Raw genomic sequence first — 24,372 nt, forward strand, 5'->3', positions numbered from 1 at the left:
CTGATAAAGGATAGTGAAAGATTTGCTGAGGACTGAGAACACATATTTTCATGAATCCAAGGGCACTGTCCCCAACTTCCAGACAATGTTGCAAAATGAGTGTCAACCAGAATAGCCCCACGACATCCTTAAGGGGAATCGGGTGAATGTCATCCTTCCAAGGGGTGCAGCCACCAGAGACTTTTTTTGTTTAACTACTTGAATGACCGAGTCATCCCCTCATACACAGACTCTGTGCTTTCTACTGAAGGCATGTCTGTCAGATTGAGGAGATCTCTAACCCTACTGAGTATCCCTTTCACAGCTTGATTATATCCCCAGTTCAAGTTAGAAGCACCTCATGAAAGTTGCTTCTACCTCCAAAGTCGTCCGACAGGGTGTCAGAATCCCTTCGAGATCAACAGAAAGTCTTGTTTCACAGCCCCTCTTAACTACACACACCCATGTTTTTCAATCAGTCACTGTCAGAGTCATGCTCTGCTTTGTCTGTTGGTGCCTATTAGCTGTCTGTAGGGTCCCACGAGCCAAATAAACTTGATAGGACAGCTTCTTCAGTGTGACAACTCTGGCCAGCAACATTTGTTTCTGGTATTGTTGACATGACATGGCAACAATGAAGGTGGAAAACATTATCCACTCAGACTTAATGTTCCCAATCTTGTTTTGGAGTGCTGCCGAAACTTAGTTACGAGTTGAAGATCCCTGGCAAATAGGGTTTTGCTAGATACTCTGAGGGCACCTTTGCTACATGTAATCCAACTCACCATCAGGTGGTGATAAGTTAGCAGCTCAGCTCCACCTTTTACTTATGTGTCAAAGACATAGGTAAAGATCTGATGATGCAGTTAAAACCTAGGGTGTCCTGGTGCCAAGTATCCTTATGCTCAAACGTGTTTGTTATAGACAAACTGAGATGAGCCCTGAAGTCCAATACCAAATCAATACTTGGGTTCAGATTAGGAAGACCATTACTTCCAGTCAGTCTAACAGTCTCACTGTGATCATGCAGTCCCCCCATAAAAGTCCCCAGTAGTGACAGTAAATACTAAATAGTTATGAATTCAAGTTCCTGTCTTTGTGACACATTCTTAACATTTTTTTTAGAATAATATTCAAATTGACATTTTTTTTTGTTTTTATTTTTTTAGACATTGACAGTGGAGTCTATATATTCACATGGCTTAACCGTTAAATGCACAGTCCTAACATCACATTCACCCTTCAAATCTAAATCGGAACATTTTAGGTGGTCCCACTTTCTTAATGAATTAGAAGAAATCAAACAACACTGAAATATCTTAAAACTAAATATAATTGTTGATTTGGATTTTGCCTAATTGGTGACAGGAGCAGAGATGTTTTTTATATTTTTTATGCCAAGCTTTAAAGTGAAGTTCTTGATGAGACCGCTAAGAAGTGTTTTTCTGTTATGCAGGTCAAAAAGCCATGGCCACATTCATAATTTAGCGGGTCAGGGCCGTTTGAGTTTTGTTTGACAGCTGTGTTCTGTTGTTTCAGGTGGCAGTGTTATGTTTCCATGAATACCATGTGACACGACACACGGCAGTGATTTTCTGTTGAAAATAAATGGCTGTGCTCCCTGGCAATACGGGGAAGCAAGACCAACGACACCTCTGTCTCCTTGCATGAGCTCGCCACATTGGTGTCAGAAGTGGGATAGCTCCCCCTGGCCGGAATGAAGAGAGACATTCAGAGGCTGGAGCAAGCCGTCGAGGAGAGCATTCGCTGCTTGGGGAGCTGGCGATTGACGAGCGAGGAAGCGACCCATGTAAGTCCCCCGATGGGTCCCGACAGCGCGAGCGCGGTGTAGTGAGGGGACCACCGCTCCAGTTCCTGCCCCCCTCCAAGGATGGTGGTGGACCGAGTCGGGCACTTCAAGGGACTCTACCTGAGCTGCCGTGTTGAGGACCAGCCCTGCCGAGCCCTGGTAGACACGGAGTCTACCATTTCCCTAATACAACCTGGTGTGCACCCTGGAACTTCTGGTCCGCTTGTGATGGGTTGGTCACCCACCGACCAGCTGATGACGGTGACCCCTCCGTCTGCGCCCACGCCGGCTGCCCCTCTCGAAACGGCAGGTGGCGGAGGAAAAGATCCGTGAGATGACCGCGGCTGGGGTGTTCGAGCCGTCCAACAGCCCATGGGCGGCACCCGTGGTCCTGGTGGGAAAGAAGGATGGCAGCCCGAGGTTCTGTGTGGATTTTCGCCATCTCAATGCAGTCACCAAGAAGGATTCGTATCCGCTTCCGCGGATCGACGAGGCCCTGGATTACATTACCGGCTCCAGCTGGTTCAGCTCCCTCAACCTATGCAGCAGTTACTGGCAGGTGGAGCTAGCCTCCAAAGCAAGGCCTCAGATTGCATTCACCATCGGACAGGGGCGGTGGCAGTTCAGGGTCATGCCATTTGGGCTCTGCAATGCCAACGATGTTCGAGAGGCTGATGGAGAGGGTGCTCGTGAACATCCCTTGTAGCCGCTGCATTGTGTACCTGGATGACCTGTTGGTGCACGGTGGCAACTTCGACAGTGCACTGTCCCACCTGAGCGAGGCCTTCAGTACCATCCGACAAGCTGGGCTGCGACTCAATAGTGCTGGCGGTGCGGCACTTCTGGCCATACTTGCATGGCTGCCGGTTCCTCCTGTGCACTGACCATGCATCTTTAACTTGGCTCAGGTCGACAGCTTGGCATGCATGGCTGTCGAGTGCCGCTACTGTCGGCGGCAGGAGGAGCGGGCCCAGGAGGCACTGGGCGTGGCTACTGCTCAGGCCACAGCCAGCGGAGGGGGATGGCTCCCACTGACCACACAGCAGCTGAAGCAGAAGCAGAAAGCTGAAACCTGGCTGGAAGCGGTGCAATGCCCAGACTGGACGGGGGTGTCGGGACAGGGGCCTGAAGTGAAGGCCTACCACTACCAAGGCCTACAACAATCTGGAGACCCACGATGGCCTCCTATACCGGCAATGGCGGGCCCCCGGTCAGGGCAGAGATCTCCTGCAGCTGTTGGTGCCTCAGTCGCTGCGGTCACAGGTGCTTGAGCTTGTCCACGGCTCGGTGGGGGCCGGCCACTATGGGAATACAAAAACTCTCCGCCTACGACACCAGGTGCCAAGGGGGAGCCTGGTGACAAGGTTTGGGTGTACTGCCCGGTTCGCAAGAGAGGAGTGTCCCCCAAGCTCTGCAGCCACTGGAAAGGGCCGGCGGAGGTTGTGGAGCGGCTAACAGAAGTGGTGTACTGGATCTGCATGCCTGGCCTGGGTTGCATGGTGGTGTTGCACCAGGATAGACTTTCACCGTACCGACCGCTCACTCCAGCAGCTGCTGGGGCAGGGGATGCTGGTGGCACCCCATGTTCTGATTGTTCCCAGTTCTTTCTGAAATTGTCAGGCAGTTTAAGAAATGGAACAGATTAATACCTGATCTTTTAACAAGTTATATTAGAATTTACTTTGCCCTTCGTGTTGTCTTTCAGTAACTTGGTTTAAAATCTCTGGATCTTCTGAGATATATATATCGATAAAATCCAATTTTTACTATGCTTTTTCTTTTCGATATTTTTGTAACTGTTAGCATGATTTGCAGCTATTGTGGTCATTTTTTGTTTCCGTCCTGCTCCCAGTGCTCCCCCCAAAACAATTATCATTTCGATATTTGTCTGCTTATGCTGTGAGGAAGCCGAAAGAGAGTGAAATTGTGAAACAAATAAATTATTACACCTAATGCAAGCCAACTGCCCCTTTCAGATATACTTTCTTCATCTTTCTGCTTTTTCACTGATAAAATACGGAGGAACATAAATGTATTATTTGAACAGAGCATGAGGTTCTGCAGCAATGCACAAGCTGTAAAAATCATGTGTTCAGTACTAGTGCTTGCACATATTTTACGGATATAGATAGGTCACATGACAGACAATCCCAACTATAGACAGGACAACCCAAACTATTTATAAATGCCATGTCTTGCTTGGATTTACACACAGTCTCAAAAAAACGCACTACCAATCAATCCTGAGGCTATAAACACACTTAAGGGTCCCCACAGATGGGAAAAGGAAAAAAGGTAAGAAAGGGTTTTCTTTCAATATACATGAACACATGAATGGGACACATCTAGAAACACACACAGACACACTGCAAAAAAAAAGAAGAAGATGTGCACAGAGAGTAACATTTACGTGAAACAAACATGCACTCACACACTGGAGTCAGTGTGACGATCCTGTCTCTTGAGTTAGTCTTTGATATTTAAAGTTCATCATTCATAGATGAACTGTTACACAAACGTAATGAAATATATATGTATGTGTTTAAGTGTGCACTCCATGTGTGTATGCACATCTTCCAAAGGTCAGGCTAAGGATTTGTGTCGTACCAGGCACACAGACACGCAGTCTTGTGTACAAAACACACACACATAAGAGACACATCAAAACTGAACATTCAACTCTTATTGTGGAAATCACAATAAATAAAAATGAATGCATGGATATAGTATTTGCATACATATAATGTATGGTGTATTTAAGTAGTTCCAACTAATCGACTGATGGCCAAAACAACAGCTCTGAGCTGCAAGCCCAGGTTCGGTCATGCAGAACTATGAAAATGAACAGTTAATCCCATAAATCAAAAGCATAGCTAATCTATGGAGCTTCACCTTAATCGTACACAAATTTGTTGGATGCTTATAAGTGCTTGATCAACTGAGAGTTTGCTTGCCTGATTTCTAGAGCTACAAACAGCCACACCTGACTGACTCCATCAAAAAAAGAAAAAGAAAACTAAAAAAAACCCAAATAATTTCTCCTGCTCTATTTTCTAATCCAAAACACCAGGTCATCACTGATAAGATGTTTGATTAATCACTGATAAAATAGAAAAACCTCTAAACAAAAACAACAGCAAACAAAGTGTTTAGCATTACATTCACCTCCATTAGTATGGTCAAAGTCTCAGCACACACACAAGCTACAGGACCTGTAACTATTGTATAACAAAAAGGACTTTCACAGATTCTTTTCTTGAAAATCTTACAGTACAATACATTTTCAGCACCATACCAACAATATGCAGGTTCCAATTTATCACTGTTATCTCTAACCACTCATACACATGAACACAATGACACATTTTCTTACCTTCATACACAGCTTTGAAACCCTGTGCACTCACAGCAAAATCTGTGGTAAACCACAAGGCCAATATGGATCCACTGCTGACTACAGGGGAGGGCAGCATGAATCCTGACAACCTGCAAAAGAGGAAAAAGTAAATTATTGAAACAGCAAGACAGCCCATTTCTGGAAACTAATAATGAGGCAAACCTTTAGGCAAATGTTTATGAAAACATGAAACATGGAGCTGTAAGTACATGGCTATGTTGATGTTATCATTAAGAATAAAACAATAAAGGTTCCCACTAAAACGAGGTCTCTTCATGAGCTCCCATTTGCCTGTTTTTTTTCTGACACTGAAGAAAAGCAATTTGTAGTTTGTGGCTTTTCCCACAAAATCTATGAATCTGCAACACAGCAAAAGAACCGCCATGATAACTGATCATGTCATGAGTACCGACATGTGACTGCAGACAGGATACGCTTCACTGGAACAGTTTGGTGGTCAAAGTAAAAGACTATCTTTGATCTTTTAATCTTGGATGGTACGTTCTGAATATAACTACTGCTTCGTCATAATGAAAGAGCCAGTGGAGGTGATATAAGGTTAGAAATATCTGGATGCCTGTAGATTCTTCTTTACAAGGTTAACATAAATATATGTGACTGAAAAGAAATGAATAAAATCAGTGTAGGAAATATGCAGGGTTTTTCCTACACACATTTTTGGTCAAAGCAATTTTAACTATGCCACGTCTGGAGAGTGTGAAAGACAAGACTACAGAGGAATTGTTGCTAAAAAAAAAAGCTAGGGGCAAATAGCTGTTGGTAACAATAGGGTAAAAAGATGAATGCTGGTTTTTGACCCAGCATTTCGAGTTTTTGTTGTGGACTCATGATTCATTTCTTTTGGGATTTGATTTATGTTCCTGTTCTATATCTCATTCTTTGAAGTATTTTATTGTTCCCTAGTGCTTTTGAGTTTTTTTTCTATACTTATCTGATGATGACATTAGTTTCCATTCATATCCAGCCTGTCCTAGTCTCTTCTCTGTGTTTGTATCCCTTTCTGACTCCCCTCTCATGCTCCCGTGTTGTTCTGGTCCCTCAGTGTCCTGTCTTTGTGTTTTGTGTCCCGTTTTGTTCTTTGTTGCTTCTGTTCTTGGTCGTGTTCTCCCTCGCAGTTTTGCCTCCTAGAAGATTGTAGAAGTTGTCCTAGAAGTTATCTTGTGTCTGCACCTGCATTATTTTGTATTATGTTAGAATTCAGCAATAGTCCTGCCTTTGGGTCCAAAACCTGCCTGCCACAGAACAATCCATGACACTTACATAATCATGGGTTAAGTTTGTTTTTAAATTCTGATAATTTCAAACATCTGAAATTCCATCCATCCATCCATCCATCCATCTTCATCTGCTTTATCCGAGGCCGGGTCGCGGGGGCAGCAGCCTAAGCAAATATTCACATCTTATATTTTGGCAATGTCATTACATTAAAACATTTGATAATTAGTGCCTTTTTTAAAAATGTAACACTTTAAAGAGTCCAGTTTATTTCCTATAAGTGTATTTATTTTGAAAACCCAAGGCAGGGTGACCAGATGCTTGAAAATCTAGTCCTCTTCTGTAAGTCAGTGTCAGTTTTTTTTTTTTAATCCACTATTACGTTTGTGTGTGAATAGAAGAGCAGGTTTAAACTGTGAATGTCAGCTTACACACTTGAAGCTGTGATGATTTGCCTTTAAACTCTAGTGTGACCTGATCTTGACTTAAGATGACTGACTGAAAAGAAATGTGTTTGCGTTTCCCGGCACCGTATATCCATACTTAAAAATACAGACAGCCAGGGATACTGACACACAGATAGAAAAATTGATTTGGATAGACTGAAAATGTTGCAGGTCTATTTCGGGCCAGGTATTAAAGTCACATTCAAATACTTGTCTGAGAGAGACAGGCTGTGAAAACACATCCACCAATCAAAGAGAGGAAAAATACAAATCTACTAATTAGAGTGATTAATTTCTAATGAATATATGTCAGTTGTTCACACCTGTCAGTTAAGCATCTATTGGTTACCACAGCAATGGGACTCTGTGTAACTATAGTGGAAAAAATAGTGAGAAATTTCACTTTCAGCACTACTCTCAAGAAACGACTTATGAAAGAAAAACAATAATTTGTATGCACCTGGTTTAATAATCATGAGTGCCAAAGAAGTTGCTCTCCAAATGGTTATAAAATGTTGCCTATAGAGTGAAAACTGTGCACTCAGTATAAGGTTAAAGTTTTTTTTCTGCCTCTCACACTTTGAAGATTCCGTCCACTGAAATAAATGGATATTTTCACCACCAAACCTTAATTAAAATATGATTTAACTTCTGGTCTTTACGGATCACTTGTTGGTAGTGCTGAAAAGCCCCAAACCAGCTGTTTTACTCCCTAGCCTTCCTGCTCCTGACATGTAATGCACCTCTTTTGATATTAAGGGACTAATATGTTCCTTGTGCTTATGTATAGCAGGCAATGCTTGCACTTACCAACCTACTAATATAATATATCATACTAATATAATATAATATTTTATATATATATATATATATATATATATATATATATATATATATATATATATATATATATATATATATATATATATATATATATATATATATAATATTATATATAATATTATATATATGTGTGTGTGTGTGTGTGTGTGTGTATAACTTACACCTGTTTTATCTTGGGGGAAAAAATAAGAGCATTGGGCAAACTTGGCATGTTGATAAGACATATATAGGTTAAGACAGGATTTCTGTCATAACCCCACAAAACCCCATCATTTTATAATTTGTATTTTTTTTTCTATTATTGCTTGATTGACCCAATATGCAATTTCATACTCACAACATTTTGCCTGTGTGCAAGCAGAATTGCAAATTGAGAATTCTGCATAAGCAGTGGAGTGCAGCATTAGATAGCAAGGACACAAATCAGTACACTTTCTTAACAATACATAAAAAGTATGCAACTTTAACAAAGGGAAAGAGAAAAGAGGAAGCAGTAACAGGAAAATAAAGACAGACATTGGAACAAGACTCTAACTAATACAATCAAAGCAAGAACAACAATGAGTCTGGATTCTGGATTCATTTTATCGAATTCATTTTTGGGATGGGACGCAACAAAGGAGAAAATGAAAGTGACAAAGTGGAAAAAAATGTAGACGTCCAGAAAATAAGGTTTGACAAAGAGAGGGAAAAGGTGGATGGACAAAAAAAGACAGTAAAAGGAGTAATTCAGTTACACTACTGAGCAAAAGAGAGGACAGTGAAAACAGAGAACAGTGAAAAATGAATAATTCTAATTCTCTGGCCTCAGAGCAAGGACACAAAGGACAGACAATAACAGATGAAGGGAGCATGCACAAAGCAACAACCAGAGAGAGAGATGGAAGAAAGCAAGGAAACAGAGAAAATGGAGGAAAGACAATACTGAGAGGGGCAGGAGGAGGGTAGTAAGACAAGAAGTGAGGAAGTGAGAAGTAAGAAAAAACTGTTTCGCCTTAAAGTACAAAAAAAAGTTTTTTAAACTTACCACAGTAGTGTCTGACACCTCCATTATTTGTTCCTGTCTATGCATCGTACCTTTTATTAATTGTTGGTTTATCTGGAATTTGATGTGCTTCCTGTGACTAAGGATTCTAGTGCCTGTAGCTAGGTTAATTAACTGTGAACTATTTTAATCCAGTAGAGGATGCTGTAAGTTAATGTAATAATGTAATAATGCAATTGCTATGATTAAATGAAAGAAATTTTAGTTCATTATTCTATATAAATCTGTTCTATACTGTTTTGATGGCTTATCTTGTTTTATTGAAGCTAAATTTACTTGTGCTTACTATTTTATAAAGTAATTAAATTATACAGATAAATCCACTTTCTTTTAAGATGTTTGCATACTTATATTTGTGCTAGTAAGGAGTAAGGAGATCTAGTGTCAACTAATGCACATCATGTGCCTACGTGTCCAAATGTTTTCGTTGGTAGTGTGAAACTGTCTACTTTTAAAACCTGTGTACTGCATTTTCTGTGAATTTTCTATTTTCTGAACCAGAAAGAGAATTAGCTGTCCACAGGCTACAATAAATCACCTTAGTGGCCCACAAGGGACAACAGTTGCATTCTCACATTAATATTTCACCACTCAACAAATAAGACATGAACAAAGTAAAATGGCTATAACTAATTATCAGGAGGATGCCTTCCTCCTGAATTTTTAATTTCATGGGCATATGAACTCTCAAGGACATTTAGTTCTGGGCCAAGGTTAAATTTAGCCACTGGTCAACAATTTAGAGAGGGGATGGCTCCATACTGATCAAAGAGGTACTGGATGCATTATGGAATGACTGGGGATGAAAACAGCAAAGGTTTGAGAAGGGCTTGGAGCAAGCTGTGGAATCAACCTTGATCTATATTTAACTAAAACAGGTTTTAATAAACTGGAAATTGATTAAAGCAGCGTTATATGCCTTTTTTAGTATTTATAGTGTATACAAATGAGATGTTGTAAATCATCACAAGCAGTCCAAAATATGAACTTTAGGCAAACTGTATTATAGTGAATATGCTCAGACACAATCATTAATATTCCTTTTCCCTGTCCAAACTTTCACTAAGAGTAAAACAGAGCTGTGATTTCTGTTCTTAAATTGAGGATTGACCAGGAGACAGATGCATATTCACATGTGCGCACACGCACACATAAGACTGTTAGTCAGTCGGTCGGTCAATTAACGAGCAGTAATCGTCTAGCTGTCACTGCACTGATGGACCAACATGATTCCATGTCCCCATCCATCTCTCTCGCTCTCTCTCTCTCACTTTCTCAATCAGGCAAACACACTGGTGCTATGCCTGTTTGACATTTATATGAAAATAAGTGAGCTGCTTTTGGAATATTTGACTGTTTATGCAGTCAGTCAACTGTTCACCCAGTCAACCAGCTTATGTAATCAGACAGCCACTCAGTGATTCCAGCCAGCTGGTCTTTACAGTCAACCAACCAACCAGCCAGTCATTTTGCCTGTGTGCCTTTCTGCTTCTTCGTCCATCTGTCTAACTGTCCATCTGTATCTGCCCGACCAGTCTATCAAATAGCTAGCATCTCTGATCGTGACATATTCTTCTAATCACCAAGATAAGTGTTTAAGCTGGATGTAGTGTGGTAATAAAGCATGCCATCATATCGGAAATTAGTCTCAGCGCATTCACAAAATTACTTCATTATGATAGCTCCTCCACATAGTACTTAGGGAAAACATGGAAAAGGCAATATACTGTATTTGAACAAAAATAAATATAGAGACGCATAAAATCTTGGAAAAGCTTTTCTAGAAACATAAAAAATTGTGAAATCTCAACAAATGAAAAATCATGTTGAGTCTGATTGAATTGCAGTTCTTGTTTTGTTGAAGGACAGAACAGCGTTGCTAATCACCTGCAGTCTACTACAAGCTAAAAAAGGAATATAGTGACAGCCTCCTATCCTCTATTTATTTATCCTGGTCCCATTGCCACTTTACTAATTTGTTGTTGTAGCTAGCCGTCTCCAAACAAGTGTCTTGTTGCTACGTCCAGATGAACAGAATCATCCTTTTGGGGCGTCTCCAAAGAACATTTAATCGTATGCCCAATTGTTATTATCTACCCAAATCGGGCACCAAGTAGCAAAACATAGCACACTCACTGAATACTTTGGTGTTTACATGTCCCCCACTTATCTTTTAAAACATCAGGTTACCTTCCCAGTCCCTCTCTTTGTGTGTGTGAACTTAGCATATACGAGAGTACTAACCCAATACAGAAAACTTTCAAATCGGGACACTGAGTGAATGTTTCACCACATGTCCTTGCACTCTTCTGGTAAATTTGGCTTACAAGTGGTCCACCAAGCAGAAAATTTCAATAACTTTTAAGCTTTTAGAGTTTGTTCAAACAGCTTTCTGAAGCTCTCTGTATTTCAGGCAGCCAGCTGAAGTGGAATAGATTATATGCGAATAAAAAAAATATACAGCATTGATGTTTGTCATCAATGCTCTGACCTCATCACTACCCACAAGGAAGTACCAAGCAAGGAATAAAGGTTTTCAAATGCTACATGAGTCACATGAGTAAAGTTACTGCGGGCATGCGGCGAATGAATAAGCAGAGTAGCGATGGCTTAAGTACAAACCATGATTAAAAATAGAGGAGTCAGATTTAGACCAATCGACCAAAACATTAAAACCACTGACTGAGAAGGTGGATAACAATAATCATCATTTTAAAATGCAGGGCTCCAAACTCAGGAGTTTCCAACATGACAGACCAAAAGGTCCCGTGTCCAATTTTAAGTCAATTTGAGTCTACCTTGTACAGGCCTGTTTCCAAAATGCTGAGATTTGTATTGTAAATAAGAACAATACATCATAATCACATTGTCAGTGTTCTCTATGCCTGTGTACAACGGCACGCACTGCAATTTACGCTGACTGTCCTAAAGGTGTTCAAGTGGAACACACGCAGGAATAAGAGGTCAGACAGAATAGCAATGATCTTGAAGGGTAGATAGGTCCAACTCATATCATATAAGGTTCTTGCTTTTGATGGACGAAGATGGCCATCTTTTCAACTTATCTCCCCCCCCCCACCCCCACCCCCACCCCCCCTTTTCATCTGTCTTTAGGCTCTGGCATTTATGAAAATATACGCAAACTACACAGTCACTGTAGAGTATATGGCTTTCACTTGCCAACACTGGATACACCACACTCTTGTACAACAGATGTATTCCTTGTGTTTACTTGTTTAAATCTCTAATTCTGGGCCTTGAACCATTTTTCAAGATTGTCAAATGGAGCACTAGTCTAACCGTGACACAACGTAGCACACAGTAAATGAACAGACAGGAAGTGATTTGTTTGATAAAGACAGATTAAGAGCGTAGTGGATAACCAGTGAGCAGATAACTGAAGAAAACTTTAAAAAGAAGGGAACACGTTTAAAAAAATGACACTTTATTTTTTTTTCCTGGGGTGGAAGATTTTTCTTTAATAAAAACAGCCAGAGATAAATGGCAGGGAACATGGTGAGCAAGCAAACGGTGTTGGTAGAAGATCTGTTGTAAATTACTGCCTTGGCAGAGTTTCCTGTACAAACTGCAGACAGTATGCTATGAAAAAGCACTGTAGTGTCTAGAAACAATGGATGAACACATTCTTGGCAACAGGATTTTGAATTTTGGGGAAATTTTGGTAAAGAAAAATAAATAAATAAAACAGGAATCCTCTTATCTGAAGTGAGTGGGAGAGAGAAGGCATGATAGAGATTGGCCTAAGGCAAGATGGACCTTTTTACTCTGCGTGTAACACTTAATAAACTACTGTAATCATTCTGAATTCTTATAACTCATGAAATCATGATCAAAACTACAAGCAAAGATATCGTTGGGCCAATATGATAAATGTCATCGATTGTAACCACAGATAATGTGTTACACTGTTAATGAAGATATTAAGTTGTACTTAGAAACATGTAATTTGCTAGATTAATTTAGACCTGTGGCAATGGAATAGTTTGACAGTCCACTCAAGGGTAGCTATTTTGGCCTTAAGCAATCTTTTAAAAAACATTACTTTTAAACACTGGCCCTTAAAAGTATACCTGAGACGTTTAATGCTGTTCTGTTGCTTGTTTTTGAGGAGAAGAGAAGAGAAAGTTGGTTTTCAAGAAATATTTGTTTTCACAGGTCTGAAAACATTTTCTTAATCAAATTAAGAAATAAACAAAGAGATGTTATTCTAAAGGTAAATTAAAGATCTTCGGTGTAAGTTACCCGCTGAGATACTGCTGTGCCACAGTCCAGATGTATACTGTAGCACTGCTGCAGTGTTCTGAGGAGTTGTATGCCTTGCTAAAGGGCCCTTTGGCAATTGGTGGTGCTTTATGCAAGCAATAAGAGAGTATGAACCCTACTGATTTTCTGGCGTCCTCAAGCAACACCTTGCAGAGCAATTCCCTTAAACTTGAGCCTGAAGCCTAGAAAATCACAAAGTGTCTGTCAAGCTGTCTGTCAACCACAGACGGTCTAGTCTGTGTGCTTTTGTGCTAGCCCATGTGTACACAGGTATGTAACAAAAACAACCAATGCATTTCCATCCCACCAATGGTTCAACTATAGAATTTCCACATCAAATCGACAGCGAAATTGTTAAATTACATGCACCTGACACCACAGTGACTAATGACTGTGCAGTGGAAGGTTTTTATCAAGCACAACATCAACAAGCACATCAGCAAAATGTCTCTCTTTATCTCGAAAATTGATTTAATTATCAGAGCAAATCATTTATCTAGATGGATGGATGGATGGATGGATGGATGGATGGATGGATAGATAGATAGATAGATAGCTTTCTCAGTGTCACATAGTTAAAGTTTGGGTACAAATTAAATTCCCCCTTGAATTCCACAAATGTTGCCTCCATATGTTTTTTCCTTCTTTTCCTTGACTTGCAGTCCACACCAATTATTACTATTATATTGCAAAAATAGCCTGCATTAAAAATGCAAATTGCTATAATTTTTTTTTTTTTTGGGGGGGGGGTGGGGGGGTGGGGGGAGTCACCATGACTTTAGGTCACAATAGGTACAAAGAAGCTTCACAAAATCCCACAGGGACCAATTTGTCTAAGCTGTGGTAAGGAACAGGAGCAGTGAGTAGGCAGCTGGCACCCAGCCACATCTCACTGGGTTGAAGACCAGTGTTTTTCTAACTGTGAATCTGGTCTTAACATGGGTCACTGTTTGCTTCAAGTGGGCTCTTGGAACATGATGTTTTATTGAATGTGAATATCAGCTTGAAACAGTGAGGTTCTAAAAGGTGGTTCCACTTGATAAAAGCACTGATTTGCTTCTTGATGGTAAAATAAGGTAATACATCTAGTCAATGGACCGTAAAACGACTAACTCTGACTCAAGTGAAAAATTCTTTTAAAGCAAGTCGTGTTGTTGGCAGAGACTTTTCGTCCAGTAATTGCAATAAAAAAGAAAAAAAAAGTTTTACTTGAACTTAATGTTGGGGTTGTGGAGGTTTACCAAGCAAACTCTAGATGCTGGATTTCACTGTTAGATTTCATCTGGAGGGACATAAAGTTTAAATCTGGTCACAGAGGTTTGACTGCTTTTTTGAAAAGCCTATTCTGCCTAGCATCAGCAGCATCAGCAAGGGTTTATGGGTATCCAGACTTCTGGCTGTTAGCCAAGGCTCTAGGTCCTTCAGACTAAAGTACTTTCTATTTTTCTGTCTCTGTCTCCGTCTCCGTCTCACACAAACACACACAACCTTGGTTCCAAGTCTATCGAGGCATAATGTGCATTGCACCCTTCGCACCTCCTCAACCTCATATATTGTTGCTGTGTCATAAACATTGCGTAAAATGCATGTGTCACTCAGCATTGTCTTTTTTTTGCGTAACAACAAAGGACTTATTGTTTTGGCTTAAAACTCAACAAATGGTGACTTACAAAAAGAAAACTTGCTGTCAGAGAAAATGAGAATCATTACAAGAAATCCTTATTTAGAAAGGAGGTACTGGGATTATGTTCTTTCCTAAATACCCCATATGATGTTCCTTCATAACAAAATACAGCTAAAAGCAAAGGCACAAAAACTATGTTTATACCAAAATAGTCCCGATTAAAAAAGAAATGCTGAAGAAAATAGGTCCATAACCCTGTTTGATCAAACATTTTTAAAGTATACATATATATTACTTTATTACAATTTTCTGAGGACCTTTGGATTTAAGTTGCTGACACGGTAATACGGTCATCAATGTATCTGTGCAAAGGCCATTACTGCTTATCATGCTTTCTACTCTCAAGTTATTTCCTGTTAGCTCTCTACAACATGCTGTGCTATGTAACATACAACAATGTTTCTTTTCTTTTTAATTCAGAAGCCGACATCTGAAGCCTGGATTTTACTTTCTGCATCTGTGAGTCCAAATGATGTGATTCAGATAGTGAACACAATGTGCCTGCACGTTTTTTGTGATGATGCAGAATTCACATTACAGTGCGGCAGTGGGCCTTGAGTTCATTTCAAGAAGTGTAACAGGAATGACTACTACAGTACAGAGGTCGGGTGTCCAGCTGCCTGTGTCTGTAACGGATAATAATCTAGGCTTAAGAGTTGCTAAAAAAAGGACAAAAAAGTGTAAAAAGAAATGTGGCAGTGGCAAAAAGTTAAAATAAAACAGACTCAAAGCCTAACTTTGGCTCTTTTTCATCTGTAATGTGAGCCACTTTAACAAAAAAATAAACAAAGAGTTGAAGGTTGTTAATTTAAGTTATGGATTTGTGCCAAACATAGGGTCTCTTGGCAAATCTGCTTATCCATGTCACGAAAGACTCAATTTAAGTAAACAGAAAAAAGAACAATGATTGAATTTCCGATTAAATAAAGATGGAATTTTTTATTACTCTTGTGTGTTCTTTAGTACATCACCACTTTGTTTTTGTTGTTGCTGAGACTGTTTCAGTGACAGTTGTTGATGAGCCTTATGTATAGGATGCAGACAGAGAAAATATGAATGTAGGTATCATTAAATACTGTGCGTTTACCCTAACTTCCAGGCAGATATTGTTCCTCGTTATCGCTCGTCATGGGGCAATTAACAAAGTGGGCTGTTAAACCACCCATCGCCTCTGCCGGTACAATCATGACCTGAACTTGTTTGTACTGTGCTGGCAAATCAATCAACTAGATTACTTTTAATGCCTGGTAATTCAGTTATTCACATTGTTTCCATTGTTTCTCTACCAAGGTAGAGTCGAAGCAGAGGTATTTTTCAGCGCTCTTTGATTCTGTCTGTCTGGCTATAAAAACTAAAAAGCTGAATTCCATGAAACCTGGTGGAGAAATGAGAATTGATAAAAGGAAGAACCCATTAAACTTTAGACCAGATCCAGCCTACGTTCTTTTAAAATGCAAAACAGGCCACTGGCCTTGGCTTTGGGAGAGGATTCGTTACCCAAAGCTAAGTTAATATATTTCATTGTATACAGTATACCCACTAATTGTTACCCGACAAGTATTTCAAACCACGGACCTATCTCAAACGAGCTTTCCTGATTCATTTTCATCATCTTTCTGGTTGGAGTATTAGAACACACTGTACTTTCACATTTTTTGAGGAGGATTACATTTTGGTCTGAACATCTGCTGAGACTTGCCAACTGTCAGTAAGGCAGAGTGAACGACATACTGTGGAGCTACTGTACAAGTAAAAAGTCCTTGTCACTGTCAGCAGTCAGAGTTAACTGAACTGAAAACTAAAAATAGGTTTATGTGGAGAGAGCTACAGGGTGGATACATAAACATGCATTCAAACTGGACTTTAACCTTTCACATTTCTCTTTAAACTCTCATGTTTCTCCTCCTCTTGTCTCTCTGTTTCAGACTGTTACTTCTCTCCTTTGTTTCTCTACCTTCGTGTACCCAATCTATCTTTTTTCATTTTCTGTAATACACCACAGGCCAGCTATAAGAACCCATCAATCAAAATACTTACAGGTGTACAATCATTACGATTAGGCATAGTGCCACATATAAAAACACATATAGCTGCTGTACTTGAGTTATATTGCTAGAAACATCAGACACATCCACACTCACAGCATAAGGTGCTTCAACCATGACTCCACATAAATTTCACAGTCTCACGAAGAGCTTGCTCATAACTAGTTTGAGGGCCAAATAGACGGTGTGGGATCATCCTGACAGGGAGAACGACGAGCTCAGAGCACGTCCAACCTCTACAAGTAAAAACTTGCTGATGTCAAAAATGTAATAATTTAAAAGAAAACAATAAATACAAATAAATACAAAGTTCAAAACTAAGCCGAAACACATGCAAATGCCAATTATGGAGCTGAATAAAATAAAGCAGGAGCACTATCTGTAGCAGCTTGGATTGCTCCAGCTGCACCCTCCAGGTAGCCCTTGTTTCTGTTCCAGCCACCAGATGGGGTTGCCTCAAACAAAAAAGGAATTTAAGACACTGCAAACCAATAATAACTTTGGCTCAAAACAGCGATTATTAACATACAAAACTAGCAGGCTCACTGAGTGTGCTAATATGGGCACTGGCACAAAAATTTGTTAAATCACACAAATGATGTCACATATATAAACATGCATCATAGAGTTGAAGACAAAAGAAAGTTAAAGATGAAAATAAGTTGAATATGTACAACCCCAATTCCACAAGAGCTGGGCTGCGTTTAAAAAAATGCAAATAAAACCAAATGCAATGATTTGCTAATCTCATGAAGTCATATTTTATTAACAATAGAATATAACAATGAATGTCAAATGTTAAACTGAGAAAATTTGTCATATTAATGAAAATATTGGATAATTTTTTATGTCTGGGACATGAGGCATTGTCTGACATGGGACGCTAGCTGCTCACTAGTCCTGGGGCTTTTTTGTTTAGTTTAATTTCATTATGTGTCAAATGCTTTCAATTGGTAAAAGGTCTGGATCTCTTCTACTTCTTCTACTACAAAGCCATGCTGTTGTAATAGATGCAGTATGCGAATTAGCATTGTCTTGCTGAAATCTGTAAGCAGATGTCATCTGTATATATACTTTTTTGCCACTGATGCTGACTTTCCAGATGTACAAGCTGTCAGTGTTATTGGCAATAATGCACTCTGGGATGCAGGCTTTTGATCGCCGATAACAAGCCATATGCACACATGTATCTCTTTTTAGTCTTTGTCTCAACACTTTTTACATGAGCTTCAGCCCAGAAAAGATGGCAGGATTTTGGGGTCATGTTCATGGCTTCTTTGCATGACAGAGCTTTAAGCTTGGTGGATGATTGACAGACAATGGTTTCTGGAAGTGTTCTTGACCTCATGCAGTGATTTACAGAATCATGCCAGTTTTTAGTGCATTTCTGCTTGAGTGTCCGAAGATTATGTGCATCCATTACTGATTTTAAGCCTTTTCCTTTACGCACAGAGATTCCCCCAGATTCTTTTTATGATATTACATAGTGTAGATAGTGAGATATTCCAAGTCTTCTCAATTTTTACATTTAAGAACATTATTTTAAAACACTACGCGCAATTAGTGTCGTATCAACTCTAAACTACCTCTTATTGAAGGCTACAAGGAAACAATGACCATGAAAACACTACAAAAGGCAGTGAGACAAAGTAGTTAGGGAGACTGGAAACAGGGGGGAACCCAGCTGAAACTCATTGGGGAAGTAAGGTTGGGAAAAGTACAACTGAACACTAAACACACAGGACAAAAGCTACCAAATTAAAACAGGAGATAACTAAACGGGAACATCACAAATTAAGACTTGACAGTACATGGGTAATGAGGGGAAGCAGGGTAGAATGACCCAGGGACCATCTCAGTTAACTGGGCACAGACTATCTTGATGAATGCTTTGAAGTTTATATTTTCTTCCTGTGCTTGTGTAGGATTCCTACACCCACACTCCAAAGGCATGCATTTTGGGTTGGTGATTCTAAACTGACTATGGTTGTGAATCAGATAAAGTGCTTATGCTTAGCTGGTGTTAAAATGTGACTTGGAACATTTTGAGTCAGTAAGTCTAGGAAAACATTAAATAACTGCAGCTACATTACATTTAAATCAACGTAGACACTTTCCTGATAGTTTATTATCAATTCTGGAACTAAAAAAACACTTATTGTGATCCGTGACTCGCTACCTGGACATATGTGTTTGCATGTGTATCTGGTTACGTGGCCTGTGTCTAAACAAGCTCGTACCTGTATGCATATATTTGTCATTTCCTGTGTCTGTGTATTTGCATTGTTTTGTGTGTGCGTACGGCATGCACATGTGTATTGTTTTGTGAGTGTGAATGTGTGTGTTTGACCACATTGAAAAGCGTATAATCCGGCGCTATGGGCAATATCAACAGAGAAAACCACTGGGCTAAAGTAGGCCAAGCTTCTCTTTAAAATACACACACATACATACAGATAGAGGCGCACGCAGCTAACACAAACACCACATCACCGATCCACTGTGGGGGAGAAAGGCATTATTTGACAAACCATTAAAACTGATTCTCTATGCTTCTGAGACAGTGAGAGCAGGGGGAGGAAGAAGAGCAGAGAAGGGGGTGGATTAGAGAGAGGAAGTGAGAATTAGGAGACCCCCACCCCTCACCCCTTACCACATTACCTCTTTTACGCCCGCTCTTTCTCACCATCTCACTTTTCTCTTTATATCTGCCAGGTTTGTTTAGAAGTCCGTGACATGTGTCCTCTACACGTCTGTCTGTGTGTGTGTGTGTGTGTGTGTGTGTGTGTGTGTGTGCTTATGTGTCTGGGTACGTGTTTCTGTGCTGTAACTGAAAGATTTTTGACAAGGTGTGAACATTAAAAGCCTCCACAGTCACATCCACCCACAGGCCTGAGGGAAGGACACTTTCAATGCACATGTGCATATACACATATTTTAAATACACCTAGATTCATGTCTGCTCACAGACATAGAAGGACAAAAACGACCGAGTCAGAATCATCACCCAGCTTTACGCTCAGCTGCAAAGATCAAGACCAACGCGGTGAAAAAAGACCACTTAAAGCAGGCCAGTAGATGTAACCCCTATTCACATGGAGCTGGTGTTACTTGGGGACTTCTAATCATTTTTATAATTGCTCAGGTTTAACTTTGCAAAGTAGAAATCCACCGCTAATACAGCACAAGCCTTCATAAGTCTCTTGAAACCCCTCTTCAGAAGAACTATGTAGGCTGCAGTGGCAAAGGAGAAGGAATGGAAAGTGTGCAAATTACGTGTCACCACACAGGTCTCACTAATAAAAAAAACCCCAAGATGGAATCCATTAAAAAAAAGAAATCTCAAAGCATAATGAGATAGATACGAATCTTTTGCTGTGCTGAACAGACTCAACAATTGTTATATTAATGTGTTAGCTGGCTGGCAACCATAGATCAACCTTCAGATGAAATCATTTGAACTTGTATAAAACGCCAATGTTAGGGTGAAAGTTCTAAATCAACCTGATCCTGACCATAAGGTCCCCTGGTGATAATAGTGCCAGGTGAGCAGGGTTTTTGATGAGCTGCTGATGGAATATTTTGATTGTGATCACGTCAATGTTCTGCACTTCACTCAGACCGCACAGTGTTCGCCGACAGTCTGATAAGATGGCTTGTTATTACTCGATTTATAATTGTCAGTGCTTTCTTTTTGAAAAGCTTTATCCACATTTACAAATCTACCAAAGAGCAAATGTGACAGGAAGAATTCTAGTTTGGCTTTTAATAGAATATGCATGAAAACACTAGAATTTATACTTGAATTATACAGTAACTCTTTACAACTTTGAAAAAAATAATGAATAAATAATCCTACTGGATAACCGTCCGACCACTGTCCTCTGTACAGTGAAGTGACCTCTTCCCTCCCCCTGCCTGGCCTCACTGTGTCTACACCTGCTACTCTGTGCCATGCCTGACCTTGTCAAAACATCTCTTCAACACCTTCAGGAAATTAAAAATGAAACAATTTCATTAGTCATTAGTAGCTAGTAGAAATAAAAATAAGAAATCACCCTGGCTGATAACAGCACAACAAAGGTTCACAATTTTGGCTCTAATGATCACTCAGCATTTAGTACAGAGCTCTTAATCCTTAATTAGAACACTGTTATTTAATTGTTGCATTGATACATGTTGGAGGAAAGAAAAGCTCTGCTCCATTTAAACCAACAGCAGAAAAACAGCTCAATTAATGTGTCTGGATACAAACCTGCAGATCACCATGACCGAGAATGTAGAAGTGAAACGTCCCTGCAAATCCCCTTCGACTATACAAGCAGCTGTGATTATGTTGGATTTGACAGTTTATTGTGTTGCTGATTTTGCCTGTTTTTGCAGAATTTGAAGGATAAAATAGCAATAAAGCTATTTTTTGGAAGCAATAAAGCAGAAAAAGTACAATGAAGAGGTAAATGTAACATGAAGGTTCTTGCTGAACTTATTCACTGGGGTATGAAATATGACTGATGAGAGAGATCCCCCTCCTCCACTACCTTACTCATCCTTGTTTGATTGATTGCCACCCTTCTGTTGAAACTGTAATCCTTCACTCTGCTTTCAGGCGAAGACAGAGATGCTGGACAAGCTAGAGTACTGTGCCTTTTTTTTTGAAAAAACGTATATTCAAGCATTACTTGATGTCTGCAGTCTTAAAATATTTCATCCTTTTAATATGAAGATCAACAGCATGTATTGTTAGTTGCTTTTAGTGTTTCATTTGTAGCAGCAAAGTATTTTTCACATGCAATATTTGAGGCAGAGTGTTTTGCATGTCTTTAAACATCACTGGAGAGGATCATTAACTTTGAAAACACAAGTTAATGTGAGTAATGGTTGAAGGTGGCTGGGGGCACAGATGGTGACTTGAAAGCCTGCCAGGAGTTATTGTGCTAAAACAAAGAATGAGCACAACTTAAAAACATTTTGAAAGGCAGCAATCCCAGCACCTGGCAAAGTCAATAACATGTCATTTCATGTTATTGGGCAGGAAAAGACTTACTTACTGCTGTTTTCAAATATTCAAAGTAACCCTGTGCTAAAATGACAAGAGAATGAAGACACAAAAGATGGTGAAAATGAATGTGATTCTCAGGCTGTGACAAAGGCTGCAATGAGAAATTAGCTCTGCTTGGAAAATAACAAGATTCAACATTAGTCAGTGTTAGCATGATTCAAGCGCTCAGACCTTAAAAATGACTCAGACAGTCAGATCCTACGCACAGTGTCACATGCAGAACTGAAAGATAAGAGAGGTATGAAAAATGCTGTGCCATAAAATCAGCCAATCTGTCCATCAATCAGTCCATCAGTCAATTCATCCGTCCATCCATTCCTATTACCCCGTTTCTCTTTTTGCTTTATCTACTTTGGGAGCCTTTTAGTACCAGAAACCATGGAATTACCTTTCAATTTGATCACATTTTATCAGGAAAGCTGCAGGGATTCATTGGATCAAACCATCGTTTCCAGTTTTCACTGCTGTCTGCACCTGTTAGAACAAATCTCCTCAAATCCTCTGTACTCACTTCTCCTCTGTTCAACTTGAGTCATACTCTTTACCCCTTAGTTTGTCTTGCCGCTTGTATTGTCTCTCTTGCCCTCTTCTCTTCATATTTTGCACTCCCTTCTCTCCTTGTTCCACTTCTATCATCAAAACTACCCTGGCATTTTCCCTTGTTCTCTCCCTCTTCACTGGCATTCGGCTGCATCCTTCTTTTAAATGCACAAGCACAGAGACAAGTTCAGACAAAAAGACGAAGAGAGAGAAAAAGAAAGAGAGAAAGAAAAAATAGACAAATCTAATGGTGAGAAAATACCAGAGGAAGCCAGTGGTACCCCTCAGCCTCCTAGTAGATACACCTATGGCATCAATTTGAAGCTCCTATGTTGCTTCGTTCTCATGTTACTGCTTTCACAAACTTGAGTGTCCACTTCACCTGAATGTATGCCCACTCACAGCCTGCTGGGTGAGCGCGCAAAAATTAAATCTTTACTGAAACATGAGCTGCAAAGTAGAGCCCTATATTATCAAATGTCAAATATTTGCTGATCTAATGGTACTGGCATTTATAAAGCTGATTAATAAAAAACATTACATTTTTTTCTTGACCACAATTTTCACATCAAACGTCATTTTCATCCCTTATCATACACAAAACAAAGATTCACCTGTGCAACAGGCACTGAAACCAAACCATTTTTCACATATGAGAAATTAACAAAAACTCTTTTAGACACGAAATTATTTTATACTTTTATCAGTACCATACTGACTTTGGCTATTCTGATATGCTGACCAGTACTGCTAAAAGTATGGACATATGGTAGAGCAAAAAGTATTCATACACAAAAACAGATCTAAGAAATTAATTTGATAATTTACACAATATTATTGCTAAAACTAAAAGAAGGAATGCTACATGTGAAAATCTCTTCTTCTTCTTTTTTCTCCTCATCCTCCTTCTTTGTGATCTTCCCATTTTTGTCTGCATGATAATTCCATCTTCAACATCCTTTTTCTGGTATATCCACTATCCCTCCGAAAACCATCTCAGCCTTGCCTCTAACTTTGTCTACAAACCTGTCAACCTGAACCGTCCCTCTGATGTACTCTGTAATTCTAATCTTATCCATCCTGGTCACTCCCAGCAAAAATCTTAACATCTTCAACTCTCCCACCTCCAGCTCTTCCTCGTGTCTTTTTGTCAGTGACATTGTCTCCAAGCCGTACATCATAGCAGGTCTCGCTACTATCTTGTAAATCTTCCCTTCATTCTTGCTGCTATTCTTCTGTCCACGTTGCGGAGCGTCATTTACCTGGCAGGGCGCCTAAGTGGCTCAAACGCTCAAAAGTTTGGTTATAATTTACGAGAACAGATGACAACAGGGCAACTTGCAATACTTGCAAAGTAGATATTTCATTTAAGGGAGGAAACACTACGAATATGCAAAAGCATTTGCTCACAAAATACACAATAACCTTAAATGAATGTCATGTTTTTAATTCCGCTCGACTCGTGAATCTCAACCCAGCAGCAGTGGTAACGTTTGCACGTCCTCTCCCATTAATGCGGCAGGTAAATAATCAACTAACAGTGCATATTATGTTAGCGCGATCTGCCTTATTACAAAACCTGCCATTACTGTGCATTTAGGTGACCATGATGAGAGAGACAGACAGAGTCTGGCTCAGATGCTGGCAGTTCTCGCTGCAGTCTACCGGTAGCATCTCCTTTCAGGCCAGGATAGACGAATGTCACCGAGCAGTGACTAAGTTTGTGGTAAAAGGCTTGAACCCAGTTGCCACAGCAGATGCCCCCGATTTTCAGTAAGTGAATGTGTTTAATTGTAGGCAGGGACATTACTGGATATTCTTGTGTAATTGCTACTGAATAATTTATGTTATACTTTGTTATTGCTACAGAAGAATATTGATTTTATTATTTTACATTTACAAATTTTTTTCCTGGGGACCCTGTGACACCCCATTGAAGAGCCTTAGGCTGGATCTCTTAAGATCTCACTGTTGGGTTTGTAAGGCCATGTTGCTCCTAAATTT

The 24,372-nt window shown here is 39.8% G+C and overlaps 1 protein-coding gene across 1 annotated transcript in view; it reads right to left on the minus strand.

Moving 5' to 3' along the window:
• The window catches only part of csmd1b (CUB and Sushi multiple domains 1b), a 437,934-nt gene that overhangs the window by 281,762 nt on the left and 131,800 nt on the right, over positions 1-24,372 (minus strand). The window contains 1 exon segment of the mRNA XM_085164942.1: positions 5,163-5,275. Within this exon segment, the coding sequence (XP_085021068.1) occupies positions 5,163-5,275 (113 nt within the window).

The sequence above is a fragment of the Neolamprologus multifasciatus genome, chromosome 1 (assembly GCF_963576455.1).
Source record: "Neolamprologus multifasciatus chromosome 1, fNeoMul1.2, whole genome shotgun sequence".
Classification (NCBI taxonomy): Eukaryota; Metazoa; Chordata; class Actinopteri; order Cichliformes; family Cichlidae; genus Neolamprologus; species Neolamprologus multifasciatus.